The 21,004-nt window shown below is 37.1% G+C and overlaps 1 protein-coding gene across 1 annotated transcript; it reads right to left on the bottom strand.

Moving 5' to 3' along the window:
• Nucleotides 1-76: 76 nt before the first annotated feature.
• Nucleotides 77-18,786, bottom strand: LOC307122938 (kinesin-like protein KIF19). Its single transcript, XM_079811276.1, has 21 exons — nt 18,633-18,786; nt 17,199-17,279; nt 12,923-13,033; nt 12,629-12,716; nt 12,211-12,347; nt 11,977-12,102; nt 9,870-9,962; nt 9,664-9,765; nt 9,215-9,367; nt 8,905-9,027; nt 8,083-8,239; nt 6,745-6,907; nt 5,636-5,813; nt 5,177-5,447; nt 4,929-5,050; nt 2,704-2,855; nt 2,511-2,592; nt 1,821-2,192; nt 928-1,099; nt 698-805; nt 77-590 (listed from the first exon to the last, which is right to left on the bottom strand). Exons 1-21 carry the CDS (start codon nt 18,672-18,674, stop codon nt 430-432), a joined length of 2,994 nt encoding a protein of 997 aa, XP_079667402.1. The 5' UTR covers nt 18,675-18,786; the 3' UTR covers nt 77-429.
• Between the last annotated feature and the right edge of the window lie 2,218 nt (nt 18,787-21,004).

The raw sequence follows: 21,004 nt of genomic DNA, 5'->3' as shown, positions 1-21,004 counted from the left end.
ATTAAATAATGGAACAAGTGCTGTATTTGATATGGTCTTTCACACGAATGTGTATATAATTATTTTTATTTTTTTTATAAAACAATTAATTAATCACAAGAAATCATTTATTTTATCAGTGTTTTGGGAGTTTACTCAATACAGGGAAAAATTAAGCCCTTCTAAATCATGCTTTATTTCCATGTTGTATTTGTATGATTTTCTCCAAATAAATTTGCTTCAAATGTGATTTATCAAACAGTATGTATTCAGTAAACCGTATAAAATCTCTATTTAATAACTCAAAAAGGGTTTGTATGAGATTTTCAATACATATCAGAGAAAATGCTATAATAAAATCGAAATAACGTAAATTCGCAACATAGTCTCAACTGTACATTTTAGTGCAAAAATAGATCAAACATGTTCTCTTGTATAAGAGCCAAAAACTCAAACATAAGACTTTTTTACAGTATGTTTGTTTTTTTGCTGTGCTTCGTTCTTTCTGTTGACATCGGCCATTCCTTTTTGTCTAGGATTTTCATTGGTGGGCTTCTTGTAATTGCCTGGTTGCTGTAGGAGATTGCAGGGGTAGGAAACATCTCCTGGGCCTAAAAACATTTTTATTAACTGAGATTGGACTACAAAACAATTCACAGCTGTCAACTTCGTTTCACAATTAAAAACAACACGTTGAATAGCAAGACAGAAATCTCACCTCGCTGTCGTTTGTAGATTGCCTGTCCTCGTTTGACATCAGAGTGTTTTTGATGGATGGTGCTGGGTGGTGTTCCCCTGATCTCTAACTTCTGAAGCTGCACATCTCCTAAATTCATATTGAAAAAATAAGCTAATTTTTAGACAGAGATCCAAACGCTAGCCTGAATAACAATTTTGCTTGACTTTGGAAAACAAATCGGTGAAACTGAAACAGCTGTCGATCTGCACCTGTAAAGTGAGAGACTGGGTTCTTCATTTTAGATACTGGGGGTGTCACAGGGTTTCCAGCACCACCATTGAGCGGCTGGATCTTGTTTGATGTTGGTCGCACAAGACGGTTGTCTGAGATGCTCTCTAAAGCTGGATATCTGGAAGGGTTTTGTCTTGGTTTTTGTACCTGCTGTGATAAAAACAGATCAAATTAAGGCACCTCCTTCGAGAGTGTCACCTGAAATTTACATAGTAACCATTTGATCATTTGCCATGCGTCCCAATGAAAACATTTGTAAAAAGTGATAACATTTCATTGTTTGATGTGATGAAAAAGTGTATGTGATATTAGACAAAGAACAAGAAAGAAATATATAATAAATGAAATAATTTATCTCAAAAGTATTTAAAGACAGCCAATGACAACACAGTGCAGTGATAAAATTCATAAATGCCAAATTTGAAAACTGTATTTTTGCAAGTTTGGAGTCAGTAAGATGTTTGTCTCACAGAGGCTGCACTTTTTTGATCAAAAATATGGTATAAATGTGAAAAATTATTATGATTTTAAATTGTTTCAATGTTTTCAGTGTCACATGATCCTTCAGAAATCATTCTAATATGTGGATTTGGTGCTCAAGAAACATTTCTTATTATTATCAATGTTGAAAACAGTTGTGCTGCTTAATATTTTTGTGGAAACCATGACAACCCCCCCCCCCCCAAAAAAAAAAGTTTATTTGATAAATAGAAAGTTCAAAAGAGCATTTGTTTGAAACAGAAATCTTTAGTAATATTATAAAAGTCTTTACTGTCACTTTTTTAAACATTTTAACGTGTCTTTGGTGAATAGAAGTAGTGTATATATTTAGCATAACCAAAGCTCACAGAAACATCAGATGTGCTCATACCCTTTTGCTTGCTTCAAAAGATCTGGTCCGCTTCTTGCGCTGTTGTTTCTCAGGCAGCTCCATTCTGCCTACTGTTCTCTTTGAGTCCTGCTTCGATTGGGAACTGCCTCTATGTCTTGGGGGGTTTCTTTTGACTTCTGCGGACTCATCTGCCAAAGTAGAAACTAGACTGTCGATGCTCACCGAAGACTTGAGTCCTGCGGCCAAATCCACACCGGCCACCCTGGAACTGGACTCCTTTGCTTGAAGGTGTGACCGGCGTTTTGCAGCAATGACTGAGATGCTCTTGGTGTCACTGACAATTTCCCTCAGAGTGTCAGGACTCACAGCTTCAGTAAGACATACGGGAGTCGAATTCTTAACAGCACAAGCCTGCTCAAAGACATTCAGCCACATTACAATCTTCACAAAACTGACTTGAAAACTTTATCTATGACGCACAAATGCAAAACGTCAGAGTATCACTATCAATCAACATGCTATGTGATCTAAATCAAGTGTAGACTAGTTTCAGATCTGGGAATAATATAGTTACATCAAGTTGAGTTCATGTTGACCTGCTCGATTTAATTTACTGATCATTTTCATTCTGATGGTCAGAGTGTTTCTTATGTAAAGTTGTTTGTTCATTAATGGATGAGCCTGACAGTCAGGATGACTCAGTGTCTACGAGCGCTTCTGTGTGTTTACCTTCACCACAAGAGTCGGGCTAGAAGATAAGTGTCTTCGTGGCACAATTTTAGACAGAGGTTTGAAAACTCTGTTACTGTCACTGTCACGGAAAGGAAGAGAGAAAATACAAACAGGATGAAAGCATACTACTTCTGTTGTTATACCAGATGAACATACAGGAGCAGTTTACTTTTGTCATTGCATACTGTACCTGTCATAATCCAGCCCAGGAGAAGCAGAATCACGGGCATGTTTATCTAAAAGACTGAACTTCCTGCTGTTTTGCTGTGTTTTCTCTACCTCTTTTAAGTCGGAGATGACATCAAGTCTCAGTTTCCTTGTCATAATCATAATAGAGGTTTCCTGTATAAACAGAATTACATTGATACGCTACTTTTCAAATGTTTGGGGTCAGTAAGGTTTTTCTTTTTTGAAGAAATTAATACTTTTCCTTAAGAATGCATCAAATTGCTCAAAGACAGTAAAGACAGTAAAGAAAGACATTTAGGGCCCTATCATACACCTGGCGCATTGCGATGCCAGGCGCAACGCTAGTGTTTTTGCTAGTTTCAGATCAATGCAGTATAGCAAATGCACTCTTCCTGCTTGGGAAAAAAACTATCCACTAGATAGTGCGCACACGCTGAGCGAGTCTCTCCACGCTCGCTGCCAAATGAGTAAACTTTGAAAGGCTCGTGCTCTTAAAGGGGCACTTCAGCGCTGGGAAGATGAATGTGTATTTAAGCTAGGTCATTTATGTAGTAGAAATGTGAAATTATTTTTGAATTTGGTGCCTTCTAGACTGAGAAAAGGCAGAAAATGTATTTTTGTCTCATGTGGATGAAAGACAACAACTCCCAGAATGCACTTGCTTCGCTGCCCACAGCGGCTTCACTCCACCTTCGTTTTGATTTTCATTTCGTTCAGTTAGAGAATAAACACTACAATTAAAAACTGAAAGTGTCTTTTCAATAACGTGTGAGTGAGCCGAACGAAAGTCACGTCTCAACCGCAGCAGGAGTCGGATTTCATTCATCACGAGAGTGCAGAGCTAAGCGCGGCAGTAATTCACAGCGCGTGTCCAGTCTGGGGCGTTTTCAGATCGCATATGGAAGCTAAACTTGGGAAACAGAGGAAACACTCACTTTTCTCTGCACCGCTCCGTTATGAATGCCCGAGGCCGAGCCGAGCACATTTACATTCTGTGAGTGAGATCCCTCCCCTGTGGGCGGGTTGAAAACATGCGGAACTAACTCTTACTACTGGCTGTAGTCTTTAGGCTCTGGTCAAAAATCCTCCGATGACGCAAAATGACAATATTTGCGACATCAGAGGATTTTTTTCAGAAATAAAATGCATAATTCTCTAGTCTCAGAGTGTCACATATTCCCTGTGTGTTTGTGGACTTTTACGTTATTTCCTGTTGTGTGTTTTTGCTTTGTAGTTCATTGTAGTTTTTCATGCTGATTTAGTTCTCCAGGTGTTTCCTATCTGTCACGCCCCCTTGTTACCTTGTTTAGCTTGTGTATTTATAGTGATTGTGTTCCACCCGTGTTTTGTCAATCGTTGTACGTATGTATTGTTGTGGTGACATGAGTTCCTTGTTTTTCGTTCTAGTTTTCTCAGCAAATGTTCCTGCACTTAGATCCGCTTCCTTGTCTGCTCATTCCACACTCATCATCACACAGAGGGATATATGAGGGGAGAAAATACTACCGGGTTTTTACTGATACAAAGCTTAATGCTAAATCACTGAAGTAACCCTTTAACTTTGCATTATGCCCAGGCCTTAATGGCTGCTGAAAATTCAGCTTTGCCATCAAAGAAATAGCCTACAGTACATTTTAAAAGACACCGTCCGGCAAAAAAAAAAAAAAGTCGCCATGGCCATATTCCAGGATGACAATGTCAAGATTCATCAGGCTCAAATTGTGAAAGGTTGGGATGGAGCATGATAAATCATTTTCACACATGAATTGGCTTTGTGATGTGCTGGAGGAGACTTTACAGAGTGCTTGCATTGTCAAAGATCTTGATGCAAAAATGTATGCACCTCTTGATGGAAATAGCATCACAATATTTATTTCCAATATGGCCATGATGTGTCTTCCTATATGGTTGTTTGAGAAATGAAAAGCTACACACTCCATCAATTAGTTTTAGAAGAACTGTTGCCAAACATATAACATGCATAACAATCACTGCCTATTTAAAATCCAAACAGAGCCTTTCTTTGTCCAGGCAGTGTATATTATAATAGAAATCAATTGTAAAATGATTCACAATATTTCTGCTTTTATTGTATTTTTAATCAAGTGAACCCAAACTTTCGAACGGTAGTGTATATTTTAACTTCAAAAGAGACGATTGAAAAGGGACAAGAAAATGAGAAACAAAGGAACAGATCAAATAGTACAAAAAACGATTACTGCTTACTGCTCTGGGGTTTGTGACGAAGGTATGAAGGTTGAGAATTTGGTCGAAGCTTGCATCACTTAATTCCCCAAAGTATAGTGAATAAAGCTCTTGTAATTCCTCAGGTACAAAAAGTCCTTGATCTGTGGAGAGAATTAATAAATAAATACGTTAGCTATAATGTATTCTAAAATAATCAGAAATGTCCTAAATGTCAGATGCTATAATCTGTCTTTTTAAAGACATCTGCTCATTTCAGTGACCCACACCTTCAATTAGAGCCTTTTGCTGGTGTATGATGTCATCACAGAGTGTCCGCTGCTGCTCATGGCGCTGAATGATGAAGTCTTTTGTTCGGAGAACGTTTTCTTTACAGAGAACAGCTGACTGGATTTCAGTTTTTTCAAGCTCCAGCTCATGGACTTTACAAAGCAGTGTCAGAATGTCTCTCTGCTCTCTGTTACTTATGCGTTTAGGGAGCAACTCCTCAATCTTAGATGACTTCAGTTTCATGTTCAATAATTTTCCCTCCAGTTCATGCTGGAAAAAGAGTGAAAACCAATAGGGAAACAAATTTTGGCAAACAAAAAAATACGTATTTTAAAATGCGTAATTAAGCCGAGTTCATGTATAAACATAAACAATTATTACACTGCTGTCACTGCTTTACATGTCAGATGTCCATTTGCTTTTATGACTTCAAAATGAGTCTTGATAAACGTATTTACTTTGAGTTCCATTGTTTTACTCTGTTCAGCCAGTAGGGGGCCGATCTCCTCTCGAGCTGCTGTCACATACTGTGGCTCCTCTGGCTCACTCTCTTGCTCTTCCTCCTTATCTCTGTCTCTTTTCTCTCCGGTTACCTCGTCTCTCCCTCGCTGGGCACGTGCTCGATCACGCTCCCAACTACCAGATGACGAAAAGAGAAGAGGGTAGATGTGAGATGAAAATAAGAATAAGATGAATACTACATGATGTAATCAGGAATATTTTTTACTACTTAAAATAAACAAGAAACATTTAACGTTTAAAATATTTATCAAACACCCTGGAAAATTTCATTTTGGTATAATGTGTGATGGTGTAGATTTTTAATTATGTGTGAGATGACAGTGATGTAAGGTGGTAATGACATATTTGGAGGACAAGCCCAAAATAGACACTCTGTCAAATGGAGCATTGCAACACTCTTAAAAATATGGGGAAAGTAATTAAAGATATACAATAACATTAACCTTTTAATTATTATTAAACTTTAATTAAAATGTATAAACTTTAAATTAACAGTAAACCCTAAGAATTGTTGTTTTAAGATACTATTATAGTTTTTAATAATATTTTTAATTAGTGTGCATTTTAATCTTTTCATTTTAAATGTTTTGTAATTTTGTGTCTGTATTTTTTTTTTAATGTCTAGGTTTTTTTATTCATTTATATTTAAATGTTAGTTATTTTAGTACATCAAGTTAAAGGAACACTCCACATTTTTTGAAAATAGGCTCATTTTCCAACTCCCCTAGAGTTAAACAGTTGAGTTTTGCCGTTTTCAAATCCATTCAGCCGATCTCCGGGTCTGGCGGTAGCACTTTTAGCATAGCTTAGCATAGATCATTGAATCTGATTAGACCGTTAGCATCTCGCTCAAAAAATGACCAAAGAGTTTCAATATTTTTCCTATTTAAAACTTGACTCTTCTGTAGTTACATGGTGTACTAACGAAGAGTCATGTGTTTTTTTTTTTTATTGCTTTAGTTTTCTGTAACTATAATAACCCTGCCCATAGTTGAAAACTCTCTGATCAGTGGAACTCTGTTTATATGTGTAAGTTTGTGTTTACTCTGAGACGGTGAGGAGATGTCTGGATGTGTCTATGTGGAGTTCCATATTGCATTTCTCCAACTCCATCAGGCTGCGTCTGATCTCCATCTGCTCCCTGAAGGCAGACAAGAGCTGCTCCTGCAGTAAAGCCATCTCACCATGACTGTACTGTTGCACCTCAGCTAAGAACAGCCCATACAGAGAAATCAGTAGGCAATCATAAAAATGACCCTTTTACTGCTCTTTCAAGAAAGAATGACCTCATTAGCCGCTTTTCCACTGTCGAGCCAGGGCTCTCAACAGGCCGGGCTGGGCTAATAGCCTCGGACCCACACTGCGTTTCCACTGTCGGGCTAGAAGCTTTCGTTTTATCAGAAAACGAATCAGAGAGAAATCACTGGAAACTAGCGAGATTGCATAATGAACATGATCAAAGCGGCCGTTTGTTGGTATTTTTGTTGTTTACTTAAAGATTTAAAACCCAAGCATCTATGTTTTAATATATCACAGTCTGGTATAAAGAGACGTGCTGACAGATAAAATAAATACACGATTGTCATATGATTTGTCAATGATTTCTTCAAGCGGTCATATTTACCATGTTTACTATAGTTATGGTTACCGCGCATAGTCTTTTGCATGGCATATAAATATTTCTGCCTTATACAGTGATCAGAATCCACATCGGATCACAAACAGAAGGTATATGCTAACACTGTGCTGTCTGAAAGTGAGTTGAGCCTAAAATAATTTTTAAAAGTCTTTAATGCTGACGTTAGCTGGTATATGAAATCATCTGCGGTGCTACCGTCTCCAGACTCAGATAAACTCTGCCTTTGTTCGTAACCACTCCTCAAGCCCGAGCTGGGCACTTTGGTATTCAGCGGGCCAAAAAACCCTGGCCATTGGCCATGAGGATGCCCGACAAGGCCCGATCAAGCCCCGGAAGTGACAGTGGAAACGCAACTGGCCCTGGCACGCATTAACATGCCCGCTTTTGGCCCGACAGTGGAAATGTGGCTATTGATGATATTAACACGGCAAGACCTCATATTATTGCTCATACTTGCAATATTTTAGGGATTTGACGACTAAGTATTAAACGTTGGTCTGCAACTTGTCCAGTGTGTACATTTTTAAGTAAACAACCATGATGTTAAAGGTACACTATGTAACATCAGTTAAAACACTAACATTTTGGAAGAAGGATTGGTAATGACTCATTAATGATATTGACTCATTTCAATTTTGTTAATTTCGAACAAAAAAGTTACATAGCATACCTTTAATAAAATCGTTTATTTCAATATTAATTGTCAGTTACTTTACCCAAATACAAACACAAAATCAAACAAACCTTGAATGTCACGAATGTCCGCTTTCTCTCCTTTCTGTTGCTCTTGACTCTGTTGGTCAATCTTTGCACGAAGGCGGTCGATTTCACTCCGCAGATCAGCAATAATGCTGGTGTATTGGGCCAGGTGATATGAAACACTCATCAAATTACGTTTCACCTAAAAGAGTTTAAAACAGAATAGCTAGAGAGGACCTGGTCTGCACCTCAACACGATGAATTCACTAAAGCAAACACAATCGGGCAATCAGACACTGAAAATTAAGAGAAGATTGCATTAACATAATCAGATTGTAAACCTAATTATGAAAAATTAATTTCAATGTATAATGCTGAATTAATCATTTTAATCCATAACAGAAAATAATTGATCAGTAAAATATACACTATCGTTCAATAGTTTGTGGTCAATACGATAAAAAAAGAAAGAAAGAAAGTTGTATTCTGCGGGGAAGGATTAAATTGATTAAAAGTGACAGTAAAAGTCTTTGCATTGTTAAATGTAATCACAGTTTCCACAAAAATATCACAGGAATAAATTACATTAAAAAAATTATAATAAATAATATATATATAATATTTATCATTATACTTATTTATCCTCATATATATATTTATATAATACATAATCTTTCCGACCCCAAACTTTTCAATGGTAGTGTACTGTAAAATTGCTTAATACATTTTAATACTTAATTTTGTTTGTGTAATATTTATTCAATGGTTATTTTAAAATAGAAACATCAATAGTTTAAAAAAAATTTCCAGTGTTAAATTGTGATTGATTAAGATTTTAGACAAATACTTTTAAGTATGTGTGTTTACCTTGTTTCGTATATTTTTGGCTTTGTCAGCATAAACCAGTGTGTTTCTTGACTCCTCAAAGTTGGAGCTGGCAGGACTAATATGGGTAATCATGACTGTGCGACTGTTTCCTCCTAAAGCATCCTGAAATCCACATCAAAACTTAAAACTGTGTGACAACTGTGCAAACCAAGTCTTTCAACAATTAAGATGTTTGTGAACATTGTGTGATACGAGAATATATAGCCCATTTGTTTATAGTAGGCATTACAAAATCTATTTGATTGAGGTGTTTTATTAAACATGTTGTAGCCTGGCTGGTTTTGCCCACCTTAAGGAGTCGAGTGAGTTTGCTGTCTCTGTAGTTGACAAACTGAGCACCTTTCCCACCCTTCTCACTCAAGGCATTGATGCAGTTGGCCAGTGCTAACAGGGAACGGTTTATATGTGCTCCTTCTTTCATTCTCTTTCCTCTGTTTTGAGTCTGAGAGAAGAGAATATGTACTTCAGTACTGGACGTCTGTTGGTGTTCATATAGACAAAACAATTGTGTGTAAGAATGTTTGGCTGATGTTTTGGCTGACATATGAGATGTGACATGCTCAAATTCCTTCATCAGTCTCACATTATTTGCATATGAATAATAAAGGATAGAATAACTTAAATATTCATTTCAATGAAAGATGAGAGGGCACTGGACTATAAAATCTGGCAACCATGAGGAATTTGAAAGCTTGTGTTTCCACTTCAGCACATCTACACACACAGCACAGCACGTACCTGTGATGCTCGCTCAGTTCCTGCCAAGTCTACCATGAATAGCTTCCCCACCCTGACCTCCTCGTTGATATCCTTTACGCGACTCTTTTGCTTGACTGTCACCTGTGGAGCAGACAAAGCAGGAGGTGCACACTCAAACTACAGTGCCAATTTGAGGTCATGCACATGATTATTGTGTATGTGTGTGTGTCTGTTTTGAGGCTTGCCTGAAGTATAGCATGAGAGCGAGATGACGTCTTGTTTGCAGCTGTCGACTCCTGGGTCCTCTGTTTATTCCCTTTGGTCAAAAGAGCCATTATCTAAAATCACAGGCAAACACCAGGTTTAGAAGGACATCATCTTTTATTGGAGACTCTATAAGGAGTAGACAAGCCAATCATGGGAAATTAATAATAATTAGTTACATTTATATAGCACTTTTCTCAGCACTCAAAGTGCTTTACATGGAAGGGCAGAATACTGATATTAGCCCTCTGGCTTGAATGCTCTTTTTCAAGGGTGTGTCTGCTGTGAGACTTCAGTGAAAACGCCCACTGTTGTGATTGGCTGACATCTTTGCATTTGAAATGAGTATTAGATTATGTGGCGGAGGGGGCGTGGTTTAGCGAGATCTGCATGCAAGCACTCCCAGAGAGAAAGAGACGGGCTGCATGTGGACCAGAGAGACGTAGAGCTGGATAAAGATTGCTGAGAAAGTTTTATTGTACCGAGTTATTGAGAGCGCAAGTTTATTTTGTTTGTATCTGAGAGTTCTGAATAAACACGAGGTAGTCACGCGACCTGTCGTCTTCCTCCTTATTCTATGAACTTTGTAACGTGGAACCCCTCTAAACTACGTTTTTTTACCATCACAGCCGTCGAGATGAACGAATTGTCAAAGTGTTGACTATAGCATTATTTTATGATCTATTCCCATCACATGAAAGTCTGCAGTGATGAGCATTGAGTAGACAGACAGTCTGTTGATCGTGTGAATGCAGTGATCTCGTCATTGCAGCGCGTTTTCTCTCACAAAATGCTTTCACCACAACTAACAGCAAACACAACATCGACTCTTACTGAATACAGTAAGAGCTTTGTGCAGCATAACAGCTTAATTCATTATAACGGCAGTTTGGACAAGTGTGCAGATACACTCGCGACGTGTGATAGACAGATCCGAACATTATAAAGAGTGTTCTTTGATCGCTCTCTAGTTTAATCATTTAAATAACAGATTTGTTTCATGCTTCTAACAGAAACGATGTGAAGTTGATCGTTTAGTCACTGGCTTGATTTACTGATGCATAAACAACAGTGTTAAACGATTTCGAAAGAAAGTCTGCGTGAATTTGAATGGTTAGCTACACATCAGAAATCACTGATCATAGATCAGGCATTAATGAACACTGTTACTCACTGTTTGTGGCGGTGCTGTCAAATCCATATGGTAAAAGTCTGTTTGTAAAGCCTGTGCTGACATAGCGACTGATAAACTGAATCCATTTTCTCCTAATTCTCTGGGCGGGCAAAGCAGAGAAAGGGGAGGTAACCGTTCCTTGTATGACGACATAACAGGGAAGATTCCAGATCGGCTCGTCTGAGATGTCATTTTATCAAACGTAGAGAAAGACACCCAGAACTCGGTTGTACACCTATCAAAATTTCTAGCCACTTACCATATACAGGCTAGGGGAACTCATTTTAATGTTAATGGGACCTTTAAGTCCAACAGTCTTTCTGCGCAGTTAATCTGTGTTTAAAATTAAGTGGTGCAACACAATTAAATTTCATATAAAACCCAGATAGACAAATCCTTGATTAGTGTTAAACTTTGCTTAATTTAATCCTTATTGGAGCAATCCCACTGTTTTTAGTGATTGAAATACTGCAGCAGGTGCTGTATATGGATCACAAGTGCCCAAAACTTGCATCTTGTTCACATATTTTTATAAAAATTGACAGGCTTATGCAGCGCTGCAGTTCTATGGTTGTTTTGCCCTCCAGGGCTCCGCGACAGTCACGTGACTGAAAACTATGAACAGGCTGATTTGGTTATCTTATTTTTCCTATTATTATTATCATGCTTAATATTTTTGTGGGAAATGTGATACATTTTCACCCAAAATTATTTAATGAATAAAAAGTTAAAAAGAACAGCATTTATTTGAAAGAGAAATCTTTTGTAACATAATAAATGCCTCTACTGTCACTTTTGAACAATTTAATGCAGACTTGCTGAATAAAAGTATACATTTCTTAAAGAAAATGATGATAAAATCTTACTGACTTCAAACATTTGAATGGTAGTGTATTTTAGGTAATTAAAAGTACCTCTTTGGCATTACAGGTAGAGAATTCAGTGATGCCTGCAATTCGTATTTCTCCTTTAGCGTCCTCACGCAGCTCAAGGTATCCAGAAGAAGGATTCAACAGATCTCTGATCATCTCATTATAAATCTGCAAAGAAGTTCATTAGTGTTTAGTACATTCAGGACACGCTCTCATTGTATAAAGGCCTAAAAGGACAGTGATATCTTTTAATCTCTTCAAAACAATAAACCTGACCTCTATATATGACATATAAACACTGCAATTCAAGTCCTCAGTGCTGTCCTCAATGGCCATGAAGAGATCATTGAGTGTTCGGATGTAAATGCCAGGCTCAGAATCTAAGCCTAACATAGTGTATGTCTTTCCAGCTCCTAAAAGAATAATAAGATTGTCACAACAAGTTTGCAGGAAATGTACATTTCTTGTTCTCCGCTTTTGTAATATGCTTAAATTAAGAGAATTGTGTCTTCTGATCTGAGGTTGTATGTTGTAAGTTGCAGACCTGATCAAAGCTATTAAGTAGCCATCAAAAAGTTATGGAACATTTAGGGTAGTCATGGAACATTTAGGGTAGTCATGGAACATTTAGGGTAATCACACTTTTGTAGGGTATTGGGATATACAGTATGTGTTTTTTTCACCTCTACATTACCTGTGGGTCCATATGCAAAGACGGTGGCATTATAACCAGCGATTACACCATCAATAAGATTTTTTGTTGTTGCCACATAAACATCCTCCTGAAGTAAAGAAAAAAGTAAACAACACTGAGGTCTACAACTGTGATCATGCTGAATCTTTCAAAGCCTCAAAACACACAAAAAATGATTTGAAATCTGATTTAAAAATGTAAAAATCTTAATGAATGTGTAGGACGAGGATCAAGTATCCCATGACCTACATAAACTGTAAATATTTTGTGTGGAAGAGCATCGCTACTACACACCTGGGTTGCAGTATAATCAAATGTCACATCAAACATGTATGTTTTTTCGCGTGAGCGGTTGGCCCTCAGGACGTTGTCAGCATCCTCACAGGGGTCCATCAACACCACCATCTGAAGAAAGTAATTAGACATGAGAATGAACTCCAACTATTAGATCTATTCGGCAATGTTTAAACATTATCTCACTGCAAAATGAATGACCTGAAATAAAGTATGTTGAGACAGATGTGTCAATGTGACATACTGTATACACCACCATTCAAAAGTTTGGGCTTATTAAGATTTTTTTAATGTTTTTGAAAGAAGACTCTTATGTTCATCGATTTTGCATTTATTTGATAAAAATACATAAAGTAATATTGTGAAATATTATTACAATTTAAAATAACTTTTGCATACTATTTGAATTTTCAGCAGTAATATTTATTATCAATGCTTAAAACAGTTGTGCTATTTCAGTGGAAAGAGGATGCTTTGGTTAATAGATAGTTCAAAAGACAGCATTTAATAAAAAAAATAGTAATAAAAGATTTTACTGTCACTTTTGATAAATTTAATGCTTCCTTTGCTGTAGAAAAAAGTATTCTTTTTTTAAAATTTTTTTTTAAAGAAATTACTTACCCCAAACGTTCGCACAGTTGGTTTCATTTTCCACTGCGGGGCTGATAACAAATCTCTTTGGAATGTAGACTGGGTAAACCCAGCCTGATCTGCCGGCGATTTGATTTCACCCTGCAGCTCAGTCTGGAAACCTGTACATTCATTTCTACTGCTTCTGTTACACTTTTGCGGGAACCAATCACAGACTGGCTTATCCACCTGGCGCGCTATTGGCGGGTTTAACACAATGACGGATAGAGAAGCGATGGATCAAAGTGGGTTGATTACGTCTTGTAAGGCCGCCGAATTCGCTCCAATTATCGGTAACGAACCGCGGTGAAGGTCGCTGCACGTTCTGTGTTTCCAGCTGGGTAGAATGGATTTAAAACTAATATATCTTTAATCTGACTCCATTTATCATATATATCGAATTTAGGATAGAATGCCAATTGGTTGTTTGGTCATTTATATTTGATAGTTAGTCACACATTTAATCATTCTGTTTTAACCTTTTGTTGCAATTATATCGTTCCGTATTGGAGATAGTTAATAATTACAGAGTAATTCAGAAAGGATCAAAATGTAACAATTTTATTAACAGTCAGGTAAATGTATAATGCCAATTACACAATCAATTCAAAGATAATTCATACATAACATCAAATATTCCGAAATAGCCTAAAGAGTGAAAGATTTCCTGACTTTTTGAATATTACGTAACACAGAGCGTTTTCTGTATTACGGGACAACCTTGTTAATAGTATTGCGCCCCGAACTTGTTACATCGCTTTAAGTAGTTCAGACCAGGCCGAAACCTCTTTCAAATGGAAACATGATAACAAAGGGAATTTAAATTGAATCAACTCCCATTTGCCTGGATTGAAAGGAGAGAACAAATGGCTCCAAAAGCCACACCCACCGTCATGTGTAAAATATCTCTAAGCTCTAAAAACCCTTATAAACTTCTTGTATACTTCTGTGGTTATAAGATTTTTGTACCAGTTGCACTGAGACATTTCAAACGATATTAAACACATATAATACTGTATAGTGAGAATTGACATTAAATCCAAAAGATTGTGGGTATATTTCAGTGATCTCCCAGGAGAGGGGATCAGGAGTTTGGGGGAAGTTTCAGGTAAAAATAAATACATGTAAAGTAAATTAGAGCCATTCTCAGTTGATTCACTCAGTGGGACGTTGTCTCAGACTCAAACCAAGCTCAAGTGGAAAATACAACCCCAAATCAGAAAAAGTTGGGACAGTATGGAAAACGCAAAAAAAAAGAAAAAAAGAAGTGATTTCTAAATTTACTTTGACTTGTATTTCATTGCAGACAATATGAACACAAAATATTTCATGTTTTGTCTGGTCAACTTCATGTCATTTGTAATATATGCATCCTTTGCTGTCATTCAGACCTGCAACACATTTCAAAAAAAGTTGGGGCAGGTGCAATTTAGGGCTAGTAATGAGGTAAAATGGTTAAAAAATGATGTGATTTGAAACAGGTGATGTCAACAGGTGATTGCAATCATGATTTGGTACAAAAGCAGCATCCAAGAAAGGTCTAATCCTTTAGGAGCAAAGATGGGCCGAGGATCGCCAGTTTGCCAACAAATACGTGAGAAAATTATTGAAATGTTTAAAAACAATGTTCCTCAAAGAAAGATAGGAAGAGATTTGGATATTTCACATTCAACAGTGCATAACATAATTAAAAGATTCAAGGAATCTGGAGGAATTTCAGTGCGTAAAGGACAAGGGCGCAAGCCTAAGCTGAACAACCATGATCTCCGATCCCTCAGGCGGCACTGCATCAAGAATCGTCATTCATCTATAAGCGATATCACCACATGGGCTCAGGACTACTTTGGCAAACCTTTGTCAAGTACCACAATACGTAGTTACATCCACAAATGCCAGTTAAAACTGTACTGTGCCAAAAGGAAGCCCTATGTTAACAGTGTCCAGAAGCGCCGTCGACTTCTCTGGGCTCTGAGGCATCTGGGATGGACCATCACACAGTGGAAACGTGTACTGTGGTCAGATGAATCAGTATTTCAGGTATTTTTTGGGTGGAATGGACGCCGTGTGCTCCGGACCAAAGAAGAAAAGGATCATCCAGACTGTTACCAGCAACAAGTCCAAAAGCCAGGGTCTGTCATGGTATGGGGTTGTGTCAGTGCCCTTGGCAAAGGTAACTTGCACTTCTGTGAAGGCACCATTAATGCTGAAAAGTACATAGAGATTTTGGAGCATAATATGCTGCCTTCAAGAAGACATCTTTTCCAGGGACGTCCATGCATATTTCAACAAGACAATGCAAAACCACATTCTGCACACATTACAAAGTCCTGGCTGCGGAGGAAGAGTGTACGGGTACTTGACTGGCCTGCCTGCAGTCCCGACCTGTCTCCAATAGAGAATGTGTGGTGCATTTTGAAGCGCAAAATGCGACAACGAAGACCCCGTACTGTTGCCCACCTTAAGACTGCAGGAAGAATGGGACAAAACTACACCTGAAACACTTCATCACTTGGTGTCTTCAGTCCCTAAACATCTTTTAAGTGTTGTGAAAAGGAATGGCAACATTACAAAGTGGTAAATGCTTTACTGTCCCAACTTTTTTTGAAATGTGTTGCAGGTCTGAATGACAGCAAAGGATGCATATTTACAAATGACATGAAGTTGACCAGACAAAACATGAAATATTTTGTGTTCATATTGTCTGCAATGAAATACAAGTCAAAGTAAATTTAGAAATCACTTCTTTTTTTTTTTTTTTGCGTTTTCCATACTATCCCCACTTTTTCTGATTTGGGGTTGTAACTGGTCTGAACCATTCCTTGACGTTCTTAGATCCGTTTGTCCCGACAGTGAAAAAGCGGCTAAAGTCTCTGAGAACCTTACACCTATACTTCATTATTCAAATATTCATCCAGTAATTTTTGCTTGAAGATCGGATTCATCACACCGGTACCGAGGTCTCTAATGCTCATAAAGTCTATATCTACTTCAGGTAGATAGTTCTGGAAAACAGTGGCATGCATTGATTGCATTCTAATAAGTTCCTGGTGGCTTTTGCACTTCATTTGCAGCTAATTTTTTGCAAACCTCTAGAATGTTGCAGTTTTTCATGACCTGTTGTAAAAATACATTTAAATACATCTAAATATAAGGTGCACTGCTACACCCTCCCTCATTAGCAATTACATATAAACTATAAATCATTATGCTCAATAATTATTAAGATTGATGTGGTTTGAAATTGGACAAATGTGCTAGGAAAATGTGATGAGATGAGAATATTAACTTGCCTAATAATCATGAACACAAAGACATGTTTCTTTGTCTTTGACAATCCTGAGACATCAAGCATAAGCAAAGAGGACAGTAAACCTTATTTACTGACTGTAAACAGGATTTACTGCAGATGAAAGGGAGGATTAGGTCTTTAGACCATCATTCATCATGACAGGTTCTGCAATCAGGAGTTGTGAATATTATGCATATGTTTTCCAATGTATACAAAAATATGTAGGGGAGACCGGGGCTAGGCTATATATTAGTATTTGGTTTTAAGTCAAAAGTCACTAGATGAAACAATTTTTCAGACAGGAATTATAGGTAATGCTGGTCTCAGTGGTCCATTGTGTTGTTGTTTTTTGCATACCTGATTGTCAATCTTGTGCGCCACTGTGGTTGCACCCTCCTCAATCTCTGCATCGTTCAGAGGCCGGATGCGCAGAGCAACCTTAAATCAGTGCACATCATTTATTTAAAAACATAACTTTAAATAAATCTGCCTTCATCCCAATAGGTGCAAAAGAAGTTAACAAAGTATGTTAATATCATAAAAAATGCTATGAATTCATTTGATATTCATATTTGAATCAACATGAACGCTAATCTGTTAAGCACTATAGGAGATTGAGGCAAGTTGTCACATAGGAAATGAGGACATGTTCACTGTAGTGATACATCTCAGTTACTGTATAGTTTCAATTAACATAAATTGTGACAAGGGTCAACTGTTTAATAAACATCATTTTTAACCAAAAGGTCGAACTTTGTTCTCAACCACCCATGTGGTTGTGTTTATATATTTTTAAATATTACAATTCATCACAACCTCACAACCTTTTGACAGAAGGCTCTAATTCTCACCAAGGCTACCTTTATTTGATAGAATGTAAAATCAGTAAGTTAATATTGTGATAAAATATTTCTATTTTAATATGTATGAAAATAATTATTTTAAAATGTAATGTATTCCTGTGATGGCAAAATTGAATGTTCAGCATCATTTAGTGTCATGTGATTGTTCAGAAATCATTCTAATATGCTGATGTTTCAAGAAATGTCTTATAATTATCAATGATGAAAACAGTTGTGCAGCTTAATATTTCTGTAGAAACTGTTCAAAAGAACATTTATTTGAAACTGAAATCTTTTGTAACATTATAAATGTAGGTATTTACTAACACATTTGGTCATTTTAACGTATCCTTGCTGAACAAAAGTATTGATTTCTTAATATATATAATAATATATCTTACTAATTTTGCACTTCATTTTGCATTTCATAATTTTTTGTATTTTTATGAACCATTAAAAACCAAATATAATACATTTTAAATAGCTATATTGTTATATTGTGAAAGATGGTATTTTCCCTCTTAAATCTGCCAATAACCACTAGGCTCCCTTTTGACAACTCACCACTAAAGATCACCTTTTATATGATCTTTTTGTAATATGATAGTTTTGTTTGTAGCCACGACTTTAATGAGCAATTGTGCATGTCCATACAAAGACTGACTATCAACATTCAACTTCACTGAGAATATTCTCTAAAAAGTACTGTAGCCCTAGTCTCCACATGTGACGACGTAGTACTAACGAATGCTATTATAGTGTTATTATTTGTTATCACAATAGAAACGTTCTGTTCACTTGTTGATGATTGTGTCCCACAGCATCTCTATGAGAAGCCTGTACATTTTCCTAAGGGACATTCGCCCAAGTAAGTTAGCCTAATCTTGCCGCGTGCAAGTGACAGGTGTTGAATGAACTGTGGAGCTTTAATAACAGATCGACAGCCTACCGTGAGCTGATGGTCCTTCCACTCTCCTGGCAAATCCTTCATTTTTTACTCCCAAGTTAACTAACGTTACTCCAATTATGCTGTATCAACGCCTGTTTATTTTAAACAGACAAGATCAAAATACGCCTCAGCCAGTGCCACACTAGAATATACTGGTGATTTGCCGCGGGTTAGTTTAGTTAATCTTCTTGATGGCTGGGTAATCTCATTCTGAGGCAAGACTTGAGCTGGCCCCTGCGGAGGTCCTGGATTCACCAGCGGACGGTTGTTAACGGCGATAAAACCCCTAGAGGTGCGAAACAACCCAACGCGTTCCTAGTCCTACCATGCTGCGACTATGTCAAGCCATCCTCTCCAGTGCAGCTAAAAGATAGTCATCCTCATAAATACACTAATATTTAAGAACAAACGGGTGTGTGAAGGATTTAACAAGTAAAGGATAAAGGTGTTTGAGCGCCTCTTTAAAGCAGTCAAGACACTCGCACAGGCTGGCGCGTGCTGGCGCGAGGAAACTGTTACTGTCGCCAAGGAGACAGGTACACACTCTTTTGATTACTTTGGCAAGTTTTTTGTGCCAAAATGAGTCAGCCCAACAACTAATATATTTCTCATGTCGTTTGTCTAACGTTAATTTGCTCAAATCCAACTAGCAACAACAATTACTAAAAACTTTCATTTGCAAAAAAACTAACGCGTTGTGCTCAAAATTAGCATAAAATAGAAAAATGATAAACACAAGGGTCAGTAAAGATTTATTTAAAATAAGAGGAAACAAACATGGAATAACATTTTAAGTTTAAAAAGTTGTAATTGCCGGTACTCTATACAGAGAGACTATTTCATAAGCAAATATTAAATACAGTTAGGAAATGTTAAAACATAGTTTTAAAAAGTTGTAGCCTATTTATCATAACGCTCTCATATTACGCTTATGTTTTATTTTTATATTGTGTGTGTGTGTGTGTATGTGTGTGTGTGTGTGTTTTTGTTGTTGTTAAAATATAATGTTTTGGTCTGTTTTAATAGTGTGATATTTGGATTAATGTGTTAAAACCAGTCAGTTTCACCAACAAATTATTACCAAATTATTGTTTAAAGGGGTGGTAAACCACGATTTCACTATTCTAACTTTAGCTAGCGTGTAATGTTGCTGCTTGAGCATAAACAACATCTGCAAAGTTACAACGTTCAAAGTTTAAAGCAAAGGGAGATATTTGCTTTTAAAGAAATCAATTTCTAAGAACTACAGCAAACGGCCAGTAGGCGACTACAGACATTCCTCCAGGGTTGGTGACATCACCAGTCTCAATATTTACATAAACCCCTCCTCCGAGAATATTAAATAAGGGGGGGGGGGGGGGGGGGGGGGGGTGACAACGGCAGTGCTAAACAGGCTTGCTAAACATGGTTCTGTGTGTGATTTGGCTAACTTACTAGTAAAGCCAGTGTTTAGTGTTCGTTTTGGGTTAATAGTTCTTGCGACAGATATTTGGCTATAATCGTTCTAAAAATACAAAAGTAACAGTGCCATTCAGTAGCGATCACTACAGATTCGCAGTCTTTACTCTTGAGGACTGAACAGGTTGAACAGGTTCTGCTCGATCATCTTCACTAGAATGTTCTGGGTCTGATTCGGGCTCATATGGTTTTATTGACGCTATTGTTTCTAATACTGATCAAGCACAGCCTCCAGATAAGGGGCGTGACGTTTCCGATAAACGTGCACTGCGGTTAGCGAATCACAACACACTGGGCCAGCTGACCAATCTGAGCCCACTGCATATTTTTGAGGGACTGGCTTCATACAACCCGGAAAGCATCAGACCGTTTTACAAGGAGGGACAGAGCAGTGTAGAATAAAGGTCAAATATATGAAAAATAATGCAATTTTTTTTTTTAAACGAAGCATGAACACATGTTACAGTGCACCCCACAAACACAATCAAGCCTTCAAAAGAATGTGTTTTACCACCCCTTTAATTATTATTATTATTAGTAGTAGTAGTATTGTCCCTGCTTAAATGAGATAATAGATAATAACATGATTTTTCAATTATATTTTGATCACTGAACTAGGAAATTTCCTTGGTTTACATTTTAGATTTTATTAAACCACAGTAGAAACATTAAGTTGTTTATTTGTATTAGGAATAAACACACAATCTTGTATGTTTGTATGGAAGCTTTAAAACAATTTCAGTTTATGGGAAATTCAAGTAAAATACAACATTAAGTAAATGAAATAAAATACAAAGAAAAGTCTCATATCAAAAATTGGTGATGCCTGTGAAAGTCTCATGGCTCATGTCACTTGCCTAACAAATGTTTCGATCCTTTTGTTTTAAAATTCCCTTATAATTATTTTTTTTATT

The sequence above is a fragment of the Gobio gobio genome (genome assembly GCF_949357685.1).
Source record: "Gobio gobio genome assembly, chromosome: 3".
Taxonomy (NCBI): Eukaryota; Metazoa; Chordata; class Actinopteri; order Cypriniformes; family Gobionidae; genus Gobio; species Gobio gobio.
This window is presented reverse-complemented; position numbering and strand designations above follow the sequence as displayed.

What these genes read in the sequence shown, in the direction of transcription:
- LOC307122938 (XM_079811276.1), bottom strand. Translation starts at nt 18,674, where the DNA reads ATGAAGGATTTGCCAGGAGAGTGGAAGGACCATCAGCTCACG. An exon ending in GGAAGGACCATCAGCTCACG is followed by an intron (nt 17,280 to 18,632) that starts GTAGGCTGTCGA and finishes CACTGATTTAAG; the next exon opens with GTTGCTCTGCGCATCCGGCC. An exon ending in CCTGGGCTGGATTATGACAG is followed by an intron (nt 2,593 to 2,703) that starts GTACAGTATGCA and finishes TTTCCGTGACAG; the next exon opens with TGACAGTAACAGAGTTTTCA.